General features: G+C 37.9%; 1 protein-coding gene across 1 annotated transcript in view; it reads left to right on the plus strand.

The window, feature by feature from the left end:
- Window positions 1-12897, plus strand: part of XRCC4 (X-ray repair cross complementing 4) — a 185065-nt gene that overhangs the window by 72557 nt on the left and 99611 nt on the right. Inside the window, exons 4-6 of the mRNA XM_055790526.1 lie at window positions 4503-4669; window positions 10430-10582; window positions 11247-11353. Of these exons, the coding sequence (XP_055646501.1) occupies window positions 4503-4669; window positions 10430-10582; window positions 11247-11353 (427 nt within the window). The remainder of the gene's footprint in view (window positions 1-4502; window positions 4670-10429; window positions 10583-11246; window positions 11354-12897) is intronic.

Consider the following 12897-nt stretch of genomic DNA (forward strand, 5'->3'; position numbering starts at 1 on the left):
ATTCTTGTTTTTTATTTCTAAACTTAAAATACTGGTCTCATGGATAAGTGCTGACTGTGATTTCTGATTAAGGGAACATGGCTTGCTCAGTGACTTGGTATTCACTTCATGTGTTTTTAACAACAATTTAAAAAAACCCGAACAAACAATAAAACAGATATTGAAGGAGAGCAGTATATCAGTCACAGTCAGTCTGTTGTCTACTGGGACCTCTAGCAGAGCTGCTTGTTATCTGTATAAATGAAGTGTTTAATGCTTCGCTGTTTTACATAATGTTTTCTTGAACGATCTGAAAGAGGAAATAAAATGCACATAAATTACATCTGCAGATGATGTGAAGATGGAAAGCTACAGCAGCTGGAAGAATGGCAAGAAATATAAATCGGTCTAGAGAGCAGCAATGTGCAGGAATTTACAAAATGAGGCTCACCTTGGAAATGCGATCCAAATCGTAGGCATGTTATATGTAAAATTAGCTTAGTGAAGTGTTAGTGTTGAGCTTTCATTCATGCAGTAAGCAAGATATGTTTGATATCCCACCTAGTTAACTGTTTCTTATAGTATCCTGGTCTTTAGCTACTTCAACTGAGTCTTTCTAGAATTGTTTCCAGTTTCACTACTGTGGTTTTGGCGATGAAGGACAAGTAAGTGGACTGTTTTTTGGTTAAGTTGCAAGCAAAATCTAAGCAATAAGTAGGAAAACTAATGCCTCCTTCTTAATGATCCCCACCTCCCCTCCAAGCATTCAATTTTAATAGAAATCTGTCTTAATCAGTGTTGCGTATTGCATGTCTGTCCCAAATTCAGAATTCTCGGGTCTAAATTTGTGCTATTTTGTGCAACTGATCCTTTCCCAGTTTGGTTTTGAATTTGGGATGCCAGCAGGACTGCAGGGCAAAAGTCTCCTGAGATGTCATTTCCTTTATGTTGTTTTACAAATGGCTTCTGCTTTGCCTTGATGCTTTGGAAATGAAATGGATCTGGCTGTCTTTATGGCTTATCAGTCTCTCGGCACTGGCTTTTTACAGGGGCAAATGCCAATCAGTTGTAATTTGCTCAGATAACAATGTTACTATTGTTAGTGCTAACATTTCTCTTAGTTAAATAGATGGTGTAATAGCTCATTGTTAGAAATGACTTCATGCTGAAGAGACAGCCTGGTACGCTTTGTATAACATTCTGTGTGAAGAAGGCAAAAGAAAACCACTATCCAATATCACGTTACTTTTGGCTTAATTAGGGCTGTATCTAAACGTCCCATGTTTTTCTGCGCTGAGGTGCTAGAGGTAGCTGCAATATAACCTGGATAATTTACGCCTACCACTATCCTAAGTTAAGATTAGATGACTGGATGGGGAAAAAAGATATGGAATACTACTCATTTTGCAGAAGCTTTATGATTGTTGGTGGTTTTTTTTCCCCCCAGCTGACATGTGACCACCTGCCAAATAAATTTAAGCCTCCAGGTGATGGTCTTGCTTTGCTTACCTTTTGTGAGCCTCCTAGAAGTGGTCCAGAGATCACAGTGTGTGAGACATAGAAAACAGTACAGTGAAGTTTGATCTAGGGAAGTCAATTGCTTTGTCTAAAGACTGAATCAAAGATTAACTTAAAGATTAACTGTTACTGGACTTTGAAATGAACACCTAAAGAGGTGGCCAACCAAATTTGTTGTGTCCCTGTAGCCATGTGGCAAATCTGTCCAGCACCTTCTCTCTGTTGGGTGACACGTTAGCAGCAGCTCATCAGGCTGGCATGCATTCCTTGCTCCGCTCTTCGCAGCGTGATCTCTCCCCCTTCTCTGTTTTGAAAACTCATAAAAAAAGGTTTCATGCCCCAAATCCTGGTTTGATTTAAGTATATCAACTTTTATAAAAAAGAAGGATAGCGGTTTTTCTTTCAGATTTCCAGAAATCCTTTCATGGCAGAGGTCTGTAAAGATGGGGATGTATCTTGTAGTTTCAGAACTCCACGTTGCACTAGCAGTATCGGTTTATGTAATACGTTTAAGTAAGAGGCTGAACTGGTGTTTGTTTATAACTGCAATTGCTTTTGCAATGTCTGATGTGTGTTTGGCACGATTTTGGTTGTGAGTGGAACGAGGCTTTCAGCTGAAATTATTTTTACTCCCTTTAACCTGTTTTAGGATCATTCGTATTTTATTTTGTGCAGCATAAACTGTAATTTGGACAATGCTTGTTTGTCCTGATTAAACATATTTGCCTATACCTTGTCTTAGCTGTTTATATTAAAAGCATAAGATAAAAAGATGTACTCTTCTTGCTATTTCCTCCATAGTACAAGTAGAAGATTGTGTTGCTGTTTATCTCTGCTACTCTGCTTCTTTATCTCTGTGGCTAGTATTCAAGTGTGGCATGAATTCTTTATCCGTATAGTATGGTGGTGGCTTGCAAGTGATGAAAAACAGTTTCCTTTACGTAAATGTCCATCTTTGTTAAAGCTGTCAAACAGCAAGTGTGATATCCAGGGAATACACGTCATTCTGTGGGTTACTGATAATGTAATCTAATTTCCAAAAATAAATTAAATGCATCTTTTCATCTATAGCCATCAGATGTATGTAAGCTAAAGGAAAGCAACATGTTAGAGACAGTACATGTGAATTTGGAAGAAAGATAAGGGGCTAATTTGAAATCAAACATTTGAGTGCGCTGCATTTTCTGGTAAATTAACCTTGCTGAAGAAGGTCATGATGGTATCATGTGTTTTTGCAGAGACTTTCACAGATAAAATATCTTAAGTTGAAGGACTGTTATTTGTTTGAAACGGTGCCTTTGAAATCTTTGTAAGCAATTTCACAAGGCCTTTGTCAGCAAAACCTTATGTATAGTAGTAGTAAACTTCTCTCTTAAAAAAGTGGTAACAAATGCTACACTTTTTTTTTTTTCCATGAATGTCTTTTATTTAGTTATTTTCCATGCATTTCCAAGTAAAATGGACCTAAAGCAAGAAGAAAAATTAATGAAATGCCATTTCTGATTTTAATAGCAGAGGTGCCACGACATAGGTTGAACTTTTCCCTAGCATGTGCGACATTATTTTTTTTTTTTTAAGATGTTATTGCTGTGTGTTCAAGTTGAAAAGACGAGTAATGGTTCTATTCATAGGGAAATGCCACAACAGTTTTGTCAATACTTTTAATAACTACAAGATGTGAGAGAGGACCCCTTCTCCTTCCAAGTACCCCTCACCAACTGGATGTTTCTGCAGGCATTTCTAATCAAAGCCAGGTCATTTTGATGCCTTTTTCCTGAAAGATCTGTTTCTACTGTAGTGTAGCCTCGCCAAAGTCTGGATAGCATCATCCAGCCTATTTTGCTTTTCTCTAGAGCTGCTCCCTCAGCTATTTTATCAAGCCAGGCAAATGGTGGCACTTCTAGGTGCAGAGAGGCATCGGGAAAGCCTCCTGTGGCTTCTGCAGGCTTTGTCAGCTGCAGAAGTGTACCTTAAGGTAGTTCAGATTCCCCATCATCTGCCTACACCAGAGCACTAGTGTCCTTCATTTCTGGTTTGCTTCTCTTAAGATGATGTGGGCGACCTTTTTCATGCAGCTTTAATATCTTTCTTCAATGGACTTAAACTGTCATGTTGATTATTTTGGTATCTTCATCCAGCTTTGCACAATTATAGTTTAGCTGATGTTGTTTTGTAGGTATGGCTGAGCTATTCCCTCTTTAAGATAACAGAAACAACAGTTTTTTGTTGTTCCTGCCAAACAAATCTGTTCAGAACTCTTGTATATCCTGTATGACATCCTCATTGCTGAAGAAATACAACTGTTCATTATAGCTCTTATCCTTTAATCTCATTGAATTATTGAGGCTACCTATTTAATGGAAGGGCTCCTTTTATTATTAAGAACTTCTTGTCTGAGCCCTGAAGGGGAGAACTTGTGGGCTAGTTTTCATCCTTCAGGTGCATGCAAGCATTATAGGGAGGCATATCTAGTGCTACTTAAAATCAAAGGTAATTAATGTTTATTCGTTTTATCAGTAATGTTTATGTGGTTGCATTGCTGTTGCAGGTACCAGAATTGGGCAGAAGGCAAGAACGTGTTAGCAATGCCATTAGTTTTTCAGTTCCTGCGGTTGTGTATTACAGCAAAAATGTCTTTTATATAAATCCTGTGGTTGCACCTTTGTACTACTGACCTCCTCTGATCTGTACAAGTGCAGGTCATTGCTGTATCGTGTTACTCTTGCTGCATGGCATCTCTTTTCCTGCCCATTAGAAAGTATGTCAGTGCTTATGTCCCGTGCTTATTAAATGATAGATGACCATTAAGACGTATTAGCTGCATAAATAATGGGCTTGTAGATTATTCCATAATTATTCTTGTGACAAATTTGTTATATCACTTTGAACTGAAGGACTGTGGAGTATTTCTTGTGCTTATGACGCATGTATTCGAGTTTCTTGGAGCAAGGCTTTGTGATCTTTCTAGTACAGGTGAAGTAACTCATTCTTTCCTTGTGTCCTAGTTTAGACTTGGATGTCTGAAGCTACATAAAGTTTCGAGCCCGGCAGATGTGGTTAAGGAGCTGATCGGTTACTGTCTGGACTGCCTTGGAAGACTGCAGGCAAAAAATGAGCATCTGCAAAAAGAAAATGAAAGGCTTTTCAGCAACTGGAGTGATGCGGAGAAGCGGTAAGTTTAAAAATGCATTCAGAGATGATACTTAAGACTGTCAGTGCGGATTTTACTGGTGAGCATTTTTGAAGTCGTACATGGAAAGGAGGACACATCTTTCTTCTCTTGACAAGTGTTTTGAGCCCAGTTATCTACAGCCCAGGTAGCTGTGGTTCTCCTTCCTATGTCAAAGATACAACTGGTATTAGAAACTTTGCAATTAAAACTGGCTTTAGATTTAGGAAGTAGAAAAAAAAAATTACCTCTTTTCTGTAGAATAATCTCCACTTTCTTCAGGGGAAGCCTTTTTCTTTCCATTATTTGCTATAATTCTTAGGACTAGCAGTTTAGATTATTTACATTTATGAGTGGGAAATAAGTTGCCGTTGCTTTAATCTGTTTGCCTTGTCAAAGCAGCCAGTATTGGAAAACCAATGTGTTATTACAGGAAGAAGTACCATTATTTTTGAGAGACTTTTATAATTGCCATTGCATTTATGATCTGAATTGTCTGCCGTTGCACTCTATAGTAAAACGATGTACGTTTCTTTCAGTTAGCATAAAACACTTCGTACATACAAGTCAGAGATCCATCTTGGTTTTCTCTAGCTTTATCTGAAAAAAAACATGTTTAGGAAGATTGATGAAAGAATGTAGCTAACTGGGGTTAATTTACCTTGAAAAAGAGAGCTAACTTCTGGGAGGAGTTAGTTTTGTTTCCCTCTCATTAAAATGAGTAACAGTTTCTCCTGACAATCTCCCTGACAAGCATATGGCCTTCCTAAGTAGTGTTTTACTGCTTAACAGTTTATTGAACAATAGTGTATTGTATAACCAGTATGCTGCACTGCATTACACGCTAACATGTAATAGGCATTAGTGCTTGTATCAATTTCCATGGTGGTGTGGCACTTTTTAAAGAGTAACCCCAAAGGAAAAAAAAAAAAATAATCACAGTTGCCTGACAGCCTTTGCTCTCGAAAGCAGTGTACCCAAGCTTCGAAAGCTGGTGGTTTTCTTTAGTGTGTTTATATTTTGAATAGCTGAAACATTATTTTTCAAAATGAATACTGAAAAGGCATATGGACACCAAACTTTGGCCATGTCTGCTAAATGGAGAATAAAAATAATTTTTGTCCAAACAGTGCTGGGGTTTTGGTTTGTTTGTTTGTTCTAATTCTTTGTGCCACAGCCTAGTCTACCCTTCTCTCCCTGCTTCTTTGGCTCCAAAGGCTGGACCTAGTGTTGTGAGTTTCTTGGAGCTGAACAAAAACTTTGCCTGTCTTTTTTCAGTAGACAGGATTTCAGGCTTCACATTCTGTATCACTCATGGTGTTGAGTGGTAAAACATGAAATATAAAGCATGTGATGTGGAGAATTGTGCTTCCTCTTCGCCTGGAGCTAAGGCACATCAGCTCCAGTGTTTCAGCCCTGCCGTTCCCTTTGCTTAAAGTATCTCTCTTCAGAACCTCATTAGAATTAAAACATAGCGTGCGGGCTTCCAAGAACTGTTTTTGTTCAGGTTAAGCATGGGGCACTGGATGGAATAATTCAATCATCCCGTTTCCCTTTCCCTACTCTAATTTTCTCTACAGTCATAAAGGATTTGTGAGCTCAGCTCAGCATCTTTGCCCTGTAGCTCTTCAGGGTCTCTTGAGGTATAAACTTGTTCTTTCCATTCAGTCTGTAAAATGGCAAGCAACTTCATTCACGAGGCTAAATCTGCCTAGTGAGCAATCTGTGGGCTGAATACCAGCCCCAGTCTGCTGCTGGCAATTGCCTCAATGTACATGAGATGTAAACAGCTTGCTGCTCTCAGCCCTGTGCCAGATACAGAAATAGCTCCTGCCACTTCCCTCTGCAGCTCAGGTTCATGTAAAGGTAAAGGGCACGAGCTGGCCAAAAATCCTTTTGAAGAGGAATCCGCTGCATCACCAAATTGTTTAATTGCTTATGTACTCTAGTCTAAGATGTGCAGGTCTGAGGAGTTGAGAGTGTTTCTTGTAGAAGCTGTAACTCCCTTAGAATTTTCATCATCTTGCTTAAGGCGATGACCTAAGTGTAGAATTTTACCTGGCTGAACATTTCCCTGCTTTTAGGAAATGACCCCTGCATAGGTGATGTCGGTATGAGAGTTGTTGGCTAGCCAGACTCTTCAGCGTTTGATCTAAAAGCATAAAGCAAAAATTACTAAGACACCATCTGGCAAGATCTAGATAGAGAGGCTATGGGAATTTTCAAAAGGACTATTTGAAAATGCTGCAGGCAGGTGCCTGGGGGCGAGTGTGTGTGCACACCTCAAGGATGGATGAGTTAAAATATCAGAGCAGGACAGCTACAGTTTTTATTTCATATAGGTAATTAAGACAGTAAATGTAACAATCTGTAGCAAAATAATTCCTTTGCCAATAAAATACAAGTTAAATTCCTGATTTGGGTATGGTATGTATTTTATATCAAACATATCTAAAATTAGTGTACACAAGCCAAAAATCAAAATACCTGCTAATTGATGTTGTGGTCAACTATAGTGACAGAATATTTAAATCAAAACCAGCTTATTAAAATGCAAGTTAGTTTGGTGCTTGAAACTGACTCTTCAGCGTTAGCTCATCAAGATTCCATGCCGTTGGCACCGTTAGGGGAAGGGTGAATCTGAAATGTAATAGAGAAGTGCCTTAAGACCAGTAGTTGTTTTAGAGCACTGAGGACAAGGATAAACAGCAGAGATCTTGAATGTTTTCTTTCTAATATTGGAGTGTGGGAAGTGTATAAAGGCCCCTAATTTACATAGTTCACATTAACCTCTGTGAAGCATGTATGATTGCTCTGTGTTTAAGCAGCACTTAAGAAATGGACAGTTATCTTATTTTCTCAATTACTAATCAAAGAAATGGACAGTTACCTTATTTTCTCAATTACTAATCATAACCGTTTCTAATACTAGCTGCTTTCAGTAGGTTGTGCAAGCTTTTTGATGGCTATCAAATTGGGTGTCAGGCACATCAAAAGCATGGAAAAATCCAAAAATATGGAAACTGGAAAGCATGTGCAGATGAGACTTGCGCTACTCTAGCCCTCACTTTATTTTCATTGTACTTGAAAGTTGTCTTTTTGATGAGCAGCCTCTGTTTGGCCTGTAGTGAGACAAATTGCAGACAGGTGCAAGCATGTGATGAATTGAAATTGAAGTTTGTATTGGTAACTGATGAGGTATTGGAATGAAACCTAGCCAGCTTTGCTTAGTGGTCACGTAATTCAGGTAATGTATGCTGGGTGAATCCTAAAGGATACACAGAGTTACAGCCAGAGCTACCCCCCCACACACGTACAGTCTGCATAATTAATACATCCCTGTTCCCAAGCAGCAGAGGACTATTGCTTTTTACTATTCCATTTTTAAGTATCATCATACGCCATACAATAGTATATTTTTAAAGACTCCTAATTTGTAAATATAGCATTAATGTCATACTATTTTACACCGATTGAATGTTACTCCAAATTAACGTTGTATCTATGGGTGGAGAATGGAATTTATATATGGATTACTTTAAACAGGAAAAAAAATCACAGGAAGTGTTCACATAAATGGAAACAATCATGTAAGATGAACTGATGGTATACTACTAATTGATTTTTCCTACAGGGAATAGTTAATACTCTGATCTATGTATATAGTCCGTTTGTTTATTTTGAGACACTAATATTTTCCTCCAGAGGCGGAAGAAATTGGCTAGTCTTGCAATAGGTTCCTATACTGTGCTTCTCACAGCACCAGCTTTACTTCACGGAGAGTTTACAGTTATGTGGTTTTCCATCAGTAGGTGTCTTTGCAGGATCCGAGGGCCTCACCGAAGTTACCTTATACGACACCTTTCTGGCTGAGTCAGCAGAGTGTCTCCGTGTAACTATTTAAACCAACCATAAACCAGTCCACTGGCAAAACAGAGGCACAGTGGTTAGCACTTCCTTTAGCTGGTATTGTTTTGTGTGTGGGAGAGGAGACTTTAGGATTTGGTAAGGGTTACCATATTTTACACAAAATCCTTGTTTTTCCATTTTTATGTATACTGACATACTTAGTTACAAGCATGTTCAGGCACCTCAGGACCCTGTATTAGTGTTTATGATTCTTTGTGAATTGTTTGTTTGTTCCCCACTAAACAGTTAACTTCCCTTTTGTAGGTGGAAAGTCTCCTGGTAGTTGATTAGTACATATGATCTTTCATTTAGGAATTATTGAAACGATCTATATGGAAATGATGTTCTGCTATTTGCATTTAAATTAGATGAATTATTTATCAACTATCAAGCATATCCCTAAAGCATTGCACAGTAGACTTAATACTTCATGAGATTATTTTCTGTTGTGTTTCTTCTTACCTCACATATAGTTTTGATCTATGGACAAATTAATTAGTATTTATATAGGAAGTCTGTTGAAATTTCTTACCTTTATAAATTAATATTTTTTAAATCTGCTGTATGTTTGGGTTTAATAACAAAGAAAGCCTTCTAAACATTTTTACAACCTTGCACAGGTTGGTGAAAAGAATGTTTATGAGTTATGACTCTCTGCTGTAATAATGGAGTTACCATGGTCAATGAGATTATCAGGATGTTTATTTGTTTATGAACGCAGCTACTGAAACATTTGTGATTCAACCTCAGGACTAAAAAGTTATGAAATACAAGAAGCAAATACAGGATTGCATTTGCTATAAGTAATCTCATTTATTGTGCTCATGTTTGCTTATATTCTTGTTTTGGTTTGCTTATGAGACGGTATACATCCATGTTCTTAATTTTATATTTCCATCGTGCTTACTTGTATTGACGTTGACCTACCTACAGGTGCACGTTAAACCTTTAAAAACCTGAATAATATTTTACTCCGAAGATTAATAAGGAACTTTGAAAACATTTTTAAATACATTGTTTAGTGTTAGTCCTTGGCCAAGTCATTGTGACCGGTTTGGGGGGGGCGGGGAGGAGTCTCTGTAAAGGTGGCTGCAAGATCTCGGCTCTGCATCTGTGTAATTCGAAATGGAGTCTGCAGCGCTGTGGTTGTTAGCAGTGAATTTGTCTGAATGCCCGTAAGGGGGGGGGTTACAGTCGCCATCAGATGTTGCTGCAGTGTCCTGTTGAAATTTGCCAGGAACTGGTTTCTGTACCTTGCCAGTTCACCAGAACAATACCTGCAAGGCTGTTGATGGGAAATGGTCGGGCAGAGGTCTGCCAGGGGGAGTAAAGTATTTGGGGATCACCAGTTATCTATTTCTTTTCTCTTTTTTTTCTTCTTTCTTTTTTTTCTTCTCCCCCCACCCCGATCAAATATATTTCAAGTTATAGTGTGTGGTCCAGATTTGGGACCTGTCAAGCTTAATCATATCTCTTCGTAATCTCATTATGTGTATCCTGTTAAAATATGCTCACTGTGATGAATTCAGCATTGGAACTAGAGAATACTTGCCTATTTAAATTTTTGTTGTCTCAGATGCATGTGTGCAAAAACCTATCAAAAAAGCATGAAGAGAAAATTTTCCCCTTTGGAATGTTCCCTTTTTGGTAGCAAAGATCATTTTACTTTTCTATGGGGGGGGAAAAAAAAAAAGGCTTCTTCTGTCCTTTTTCAGGCACAAGATGCTGGACTAGTCATGCATGGTTTGATATGGGGATTCCTGTAATAGGAAGGCTGGCCTCACTATAGAATTTTCTTCCAGGAAACACAGAATTTTAAAAAGAAGTAGTGTAACAGTTGATTTTACATTGTAGGCTGGAAAAATGCGTGGAAGCTAAAGAAGAACTAGAGGCAGATCTTTATAACCGGTTTGTTTTGGTGCTGAATGAAAAGAAGGCAAAGATAAGAAACTTACAGAGTTTGTTGAATGAAGCTGAAGAATCTGCTGCAGATGCCAAATGTACAAGGTATTTCTTAAGTTTCCTGAGTTTCCATCATGTCTGATGCTTGGTTTAGTTTAGTTTCCATTTCTTTGGCTCTAACATGAGTGACAGTTCTTCCTGGCTTAAGTGCTCCGTTATCCAAGACAATACTATTAGTCATGAAAGCAGAGGATTCTTTGTGGTATCACTGCAAGTAGCAGCGTATTGCTCTGGATGTTGTTGCCAAGAACTAAATATTCAGTGAATCTGTCCTTTTTTCTATTAGATTGCAGTTGATTTTTCCAGTCAGTGTATGCCCCTGCCGTTTGCATAGGTGGTATTTTCATATGCATTCTCACTGAATTATTTCATTCATTTTATGCTTTGGGAAACAAAAATATCTAAATCTAAACATTTTAATATTTTTTTTAATTTCAAAAATGTCCAAAAAAGATGAATCATTCTAATGCTACAACACACTTAAATTTGTTTGCTGTTTTCATTCTGCTTTTTCATCATATTTTTAATTGTCTGCCCTTGTATATGAATATACTAGGGTATTCACCAAGGGGACACTATGCTGATGTGTATCAGCTTGCATTGCGTAATAATTAAAAATTTTTTGCAGGAATAATAGATGGCAAATATGTGGTGTGTGTTGTGTTTTTTTTTTTCTCCTTCCCCCCCCCTTCCCCTCACACACCTCCAGGGATAGTGTAGCTACCACCACTCAGATGGCTACAGGGAGAGAAAATGACTATGATGGCAGTACTGATGAGGAAGGTGAAAATTCAACAGGGGCCTCATTACCTTCAGGTAAGACAGAATGTATTGTCTTTGGGGAATATCACGGACAGGCCAATCACTTTATGTGAATAAACCTTAATGAAGACAAAATACTACCTGACAAATTGCTCTGTGACAAGCCAACTTGCAAGCCTTAAAAATATCTCTCTTGAAGCAGAGTATAATACCGACATTTTCAAATTAGAGAGAGGAAGTTTAAAAGCATGTTGTACAAGTGAAGGTACTGTCATTTCTTCCAAAATGACAAATTACGTACTTTGCAGAACTAATGACAGTCTAACGGTATCTGAACCATCAACAATTCCATTTTAAATTCTAGGAATCATGATGTGTATTCAGTGATTGCTAAAATGTAAAATGTAGATTCTGACAGTTTCAATAGCATTTTAAAAGGGGAAAGAGGGGAGGTTTAACAGCTATAAAAAGCGCTGTGTGCATAAATGGAATAAAAATGTATTTATAGCAGAATTAATTTAATTCGTAAGTGAATTTTTGGCCTCACAAAGATGCTTATGAAACTTAATTTGTCTGATTTTTCCAGGACTAGAGGCTTGTAGAGTCTATGGGATGCAGCAACTGCCCATTCTAAATACAAGATATTTAACAGTGAATCATAAAATTTTGGCATATTTTGCCAAACTAGTAGGAATATGCAGGAAAAATGCTATCAAAGTTTTAGAACTGCCTTGATACTTGTCATATAGTTTTACATAGAGAAGAAGACTTCCCTTCAGGTCTGCACGGTTTGCTATGGGTTCTCTCACTGGAGCTTTCTGTTTCCACCGTAGGTAAAAGTATCCAAAACAACAACTTGTCACAACAGTTTACTGTGCGTACTGAGAACCAGGAGTGTTCAAGACCCTGACACCAGTGCTATTCAGCTTTATATTTCATATGACCCTGTTTTATATGAGGAAGTCCTCAACATATAAAGTAGGCAGATCTTCAGGCAAATGGAGAAAGTTGCTGTCGTGGGAAAAAATCACTTAATATGGTAATGTGCTCTTCAGAAGTCTTTGCTTTCAAGTGGTATTTAGTCAGTTCAGATAACGTGGGGAGAAATACATGTAGTGAAAAGGCAAGGAGAAATGGAAGGTGTTGATCCTTTTGTTAGATTCAGTAGGACTTAACTAGCTCAGTGAGAGTTTTGAAATAGAAATGTATTTAGAAATGAAAACAAACCCCCGCTGCTCCACTTGGGCAATCATGAGGAACTGGACTGATCAATGTTATAGGAAAAAATACTAACTGCATTTTTGAGTGGTTAAAAAAAAAAAAAAGTGCTTTCTGTTGCTTTTGAGGGATGTAGTACTCAGGATTTTGATCAGGACTAGAGAGTTTTTTCAACTTCAAAATCTGTAAATAATATGAAGGCTATAAGCTTAATCCTTTGGGTAACACTCAAGTTTTTCAGGGTAATGGCATTCTTGAACCTGCCCAGTAATTATCACTTAGGTCAGTTGATACTCCTCCTGTGTACACAGCTTTGTCTTCCATGCACAATCGAAAAGCACAGACAGGAGCTGAATATCTTAAGTGTGGTCAAGGATTTT

The sequence above is a fragment of the Falco peregrinus genome, chromosome Z, assembly GCF_023634155.1.
Source record: "Falco peregrinus isolate bFalPer1 chromosome Z, bFalPer1.pri, whole genome shotgun sequence".
Lineage (NCBI taxonomy): Eukaryota > Metazoa > Chordata > Aves > Falconiformes > Falconidae > Falco > Falco peregrinus.